The sequence below is a fragment of the Montipora capricornis genome, chromosome 1 (genome assembly GCF_036669925.1).
Source record: "Montipora capricornis isolate CH-2021 chromosome 1, ASM3666992v2, whole genome shotgun sequence".
Classification (NCBI taxonomy): Eukaryota; Metazoa; Cnidaria; class Anthozoa; order Scleractinia; family Acroporidae; genus Montipora; species Montipora capricornis.
Window position 1 is genome coordinate 24,770,042 of NC_090883.1, and position 5,000 is coordinate 24,775,041.

At 37.1% G+C, this 5,000-nt stretch overlaps 1 protein-coding gene across 5 annotated transcripts in view; it reads right to left on the minus strand.

The window, feature by feature from the left end:
• The window catches only part of LOC138032813 (uncharacterized), a 65,721-nt gene that overhangs the window by 5,428 nt on the left and 55,293 nt on the right, over positions 1–5,000 (minus strand). For all 5 annotated transcript variants that reach the window (XM_068880688.1, XM_068880619.1, XM_068880557.1 and 2 more), the window contains one exon: positions 1,484–1,549. In XM_068880688.1, coding sequence (XP_068736789.1) covers positions 1,484–1,549 — 66 coding nt within the window. The remainder of the gene's footprint in view (positions 1–1,483; positions 1,550–5,000) is intronic.

The window sequence follows — 5,000 nt, forward strand, 5'->3', positions numbered from 1 at the left end:
ATGAGTCATGAGTCAATGGACTCACAGTCAATATAGCAATAATTTGTTGATTAAGCCTAAGCCCTCGTTTCAGTGATTAGGCTTAAGCACTCTCTGAAATTTTAGCTTTCATTTTATGGTTTAATTAAGTGCACTAACTCGTTGACTCATTGACTCATTGACTCATTGACTCATGACTCATTGACTCATAAATACTTGACACTCTGAAATGATTTTGTTGAGTATATCATAAATAAAAAACCGTATGAATTTGCGTTTAAGTGATTTATGATCACTCGTGATGTTTTAAGGTGGCTGAACACAGTTTTTGATACCTATGTTTCATTTACCTTTTCCCCTAAAACCCTTCATCCTTTGGTCGCCAAAAATGGTGGCAAGCAAGTTAGCAACACGAACTTCGGTTTTTTGACAGTTAAGCTGACGTATATGCCGTTGCCATGGCAACTTGAATAAATATAAACAGGCTTTAGAAATCGGTTTTGTTTATTTGCAGAAAATCTGGTCGTTAAATTTTCTTTTTAATTTGCATGCAACAAACTTCTAACGATGCTCACAAGTTAACACTATTGGAACAATAATTTGACAGAGAGATCTTTAATTATCCCTTGTTGGTGGTTCACTGGAATATCTAGAATTTCCTCCGTTGAAGTTCAAATTTTCTCAATACTCCAGTTACTTATTTATTAAAGTATTTTCGTACCATATTTCGATAAATTCTAACGAGTGACTCTCGAGACATAGGCGTATTTCAGAGAAAACTATTCCGCATTCAATCGAAACCTTTTAACTTACTACGCATGCGATGCATTTAGCTGGGTTCTTTCGGCAACAATCTGTGAATTTGCAGAGTTCTTCGCATCGTTACTTTTTCTAACATACATTTCTCATAAAAGACTAAAACCATCAAACACTTTGTTTAATTATGAGGAAAAATAGTACAGATAGCGGAAGCATTGAGCGAATGAAATGATTGCTTTATTGAAGCCATGTTTATTTTTTTTGCAATCCTGGCGTGCGCGCTGCATTGCGTTAGCAAGAGCGCGCGCGAAAACTGTGTTCGGCCACCCTTTCAAATTGCACTCACCTACGTGGCTCGCGCGCAAATATCACTCGTTCTCATAAATCACGAAGTGCACTCGCGTTCACTATTTTCTATACATACTAAATGCTATGAAATCACGTAGATTTCTCTTTGACCACTTTTAATGATTTTTACACATAGGGAAGGGAGCTATAAGTTTCAAATATTTAAGTTTTTCTACCTGCCGGTTTTGACCTCAAAAGCAGCTTTTAAAAAAAAGTATTCTCGTTTGTCTTGACTTGTGATGTAGATCGCGACGTTTCGAATGCATACTGCTAGTCTTTATCAGGCAATGAGGTCGACAAACGAGAATACTTTATTATTATTGTACTTCACCAGGATGAATAACAGCTACTTTTTTATTGTTATTGTTGTTAACTTTATGGAATTTTATCCACTAACCTGTCGTTAACTCGGGAATCGAAGCAGAAGTTGTACTGTCATTGACTTCATTTGTGGTTGAAATTTCTGAATTCAAACAAAATGTTTAAGTCACTAAAATATACAATATATTCTTGCTTGAAGACAAAACTATACCGTTAAATTTCTCCTTTAGTTTCTGGTAAATCCTATTTTTGGCCGGTCACTTCAGCTGAGAGGAAAACAATTACTCATACGTAGCAAGCGTACAGCGCAGTGGTGTGAACCCTGGGGCTCTATGGTATTCTAATTGAAAAGCACTATTTACAATGTAAATAAAGACTATTACTCATGTACAGCCTAACGAAGGCACAAAACATTTTTTTCAGCGCAATATCGCAATAAACGAAACTGGACTTGTGCACGCGGCGAAGGCTGACCGAACAACATATTTGCCAATTGACACCCGGAAACTGCAAATCTAAATCCCACAAACCACTGCGCTCGTAACACGGCTCACCGGGCCACTGATACGTGCCGGCTAAATAGAAATTTATGCTAATTTGCAATTACCACAAATTACATTTAATATCATGCCTGTAAAATTGTGCGCGCTATCATTGGCTAATTCGGTGCTCCGTATTCTACAGTATGGTTCGCTACATTCAAAGATCATTTTTCTCTACCCACATTGTAAGTTAGAGGTTTTTTCAGTTGCATTTATGTCCCTTGTGTTCCGTTCCCATTCGGGTCCTGACCCTTAGTGCGGCTCTCAAACTCGACTTCCGCTTTTAAAGATTCCCCGTTCCTTATTTTCTTACCCCGGATTCCCCTTTCTCAGTTTCCTTCAAAGATATCCCTCAAACTCGGTTAATAAAAGGTATTTATCACTATACAATGGTTGTTACTTTCATTACGTGGGATGCACCACGGTAATAATCCAGTTCAGTTTTTATTTTACTTTTCATCGTAGTCACAAATGTGCATACCCTAGGGATAGTAGATTACCCGCTCGATAAGAATCCCGTATGATACAACCAGAACCATCGCGCCTCGAACTCGGGCCACGCTCCCTGCGGGGAGCGAGTAAGTTCCCACTGAGCCATCAAAGCAACTCTGATCACGTGATGGTTTGCTATATAGGCCACTTTGGAAAATACCATAATATTCTTTGTTTATCCGCCAACATTTTGCACAAGCATTGTTTTTGTATTCTCTTGGGACCATTGTGAGTCCCAAGAGAAACTGGAAACAATGCTTATGCAAAATTTGGGGGACAAACAAAGAGTATTATGGTATTTTTCAAAGTGGCCTATTTATCTTGTTAGTGGTATATACTTCGTGCCAGTATGCCATATAGTCGCCTAACATATGGTCGTCCATATAGCCAACTATGTATCATCACTGATCAACTGTACGTACCACTGTCCCTAAAACAGAACAACTTACCCAACCACTTACCACTTATCCCTACCAGCTCCACAAACATCACTTAATCAAAAAAGTTAAGTTAAGTTAAGTTAAGTTTAACAAGAGAACTTTACTTTGTGTTCAGTATCTCCGGGTGCAGATAATATGGTAAAATCTCATTAACATTTTTTTCTTCACTGTATAGAGCTAAAAATGGAATGCTATAGTCAAACATTTACAAGCATTCACATTTTGTAACATTGTCAATAAAATATTACAGTAAGTTGTGAAACATCCATTGATCTGCAGTTAGAAGTGCGACATTAATTTGCACAAGGTATATGACGAGTGATTTGACAGGCAATAACCAGAAAAATGACCAAATGGAGTCAGATCTACAGTGTTAACCCCTTTGTCCTAAGAGTGTACACTCCACAATGATTTTTTTACAAGCAGTCCACCCTGTACCGCAAAATGACAAACAAGTGCTGACCAAACCTACCAAAGCTCTTGTACAGATTTAAGGGGTGAAAATCTTGCAGTTGCTTTTGCTTTACACAAGCTATTTCATTTTCTTCTAAAACTTTGTAAACATTCAAGTGGTTGACATACTCCAAAATTCTTAATTTCTTGTATCTTAAAATGACAATTTTGCCATCAACTATCAATACTTGATCAACCTTCCCAAAAATGGGAGGAAACTCCAAGACAGTCTCCGTAGTCACTAATCATAATCCTCCTTTTAATTTCCCGTATCAAAGAAAGTTAAATAAACTTTATTTACCTCATCCAACACTTGTTCATTTGTTGGTAAAGGGGAGAGCATATACACCAGCTTGAAACAATTAGGCTTTTTAGTACCACAATTTTCCCCAAAAATGACTATTCACTTGCTGGGAATACCGTCGTTTAAAACGACGGTATTCCTAGCACGTTGCGACCATGATGTAAAACGTTGCAATACAAACACCATGATGAAAGCAACTGAAACAATTTCAGTTCAGAAACACGTTTTGCCAAATTATTAAAACTTTTGCTTTTGTTTTCTATTTTTTTGTTGGATCTACTTACGGATTAAAAGAAAACTAAGCCAACTTGAAGCGCGTTTGCCGTAAACGTGTTTATGAGACAAACGCAAAGTTGAAAGGCTACAGGAGAGAGCTCCAAGAATTGCATTCAATAGCAAGACGGACTCATATGAGAACTTACTGAAACGAGCTAATCTTACTACCCTTTAATTCTGTAAAATACAGGAATTATTCCTTGAAATATCTTGTGGTCCAAGCTAACTAAAAACCGTAATGAATAGACCATATTCGTATTCTCGGTATTGGACTGGAACTAGCTTGCAATGGAGGCTAATGCGGGGGAATCTTTTCAAATGCAAATACTTTCTAATATATTCCCCCGCATTAGCCTCCATTGCAAGCTAGTTCCAGTCCAATACCGAGAATACGAATATGGTCTATTTGCGTTTAAGTGATTTATGATCACTCGTTATGTTTTAAGGTGGCTGAACACAGTTGTTGATACCTATGTTTCATTTACCTTTTCCCCTAAAACCCTTCATCCTTTGTTCGCCAAAAATGGTACTAAGCAAGTTAGCAACACGAACGTCGGTTTTTTGACAGTTAAGCTGACGTATATGCCGTTGCCATGGCAACTTGAATAAATATAAACAGACCTTAAAAATCGGTTTTGTTTATTTGCAGAAAATCTGGTCGTTAAATTTTCTTTTTAATTTGCATGCAACAAACTTCTAACGATGCTCAAAAGTTAACACTATTCGAACAAGAATTTGACAGAGAGATCTTTAATTATACCTTGTTGGTGGTTCACTGGAATATCTAGAATTTCCTCTGTTGAAGTTCAAATTTTCTCAATACTCCACTTACTTATTTATTAAAGTATTTTCGTACCATATTTCGATAAATTCTAACGAGTGACTCTCGAGACATAGGCGAATTTCAGAGAAAGCTATTCCGCATTCAATCGAAACTTTTTAACTTTCTACGCATGCGATGCATTTAGCTGGGTTCTTTCGGCAACAATCTGTGAATTTGCGGAGTTCTTCGCATCGTTACTTTTTCTAACACACATTTCTCATAAAAGACTAAAAACATCAAACACTTTGTTTAATTATGAGGAA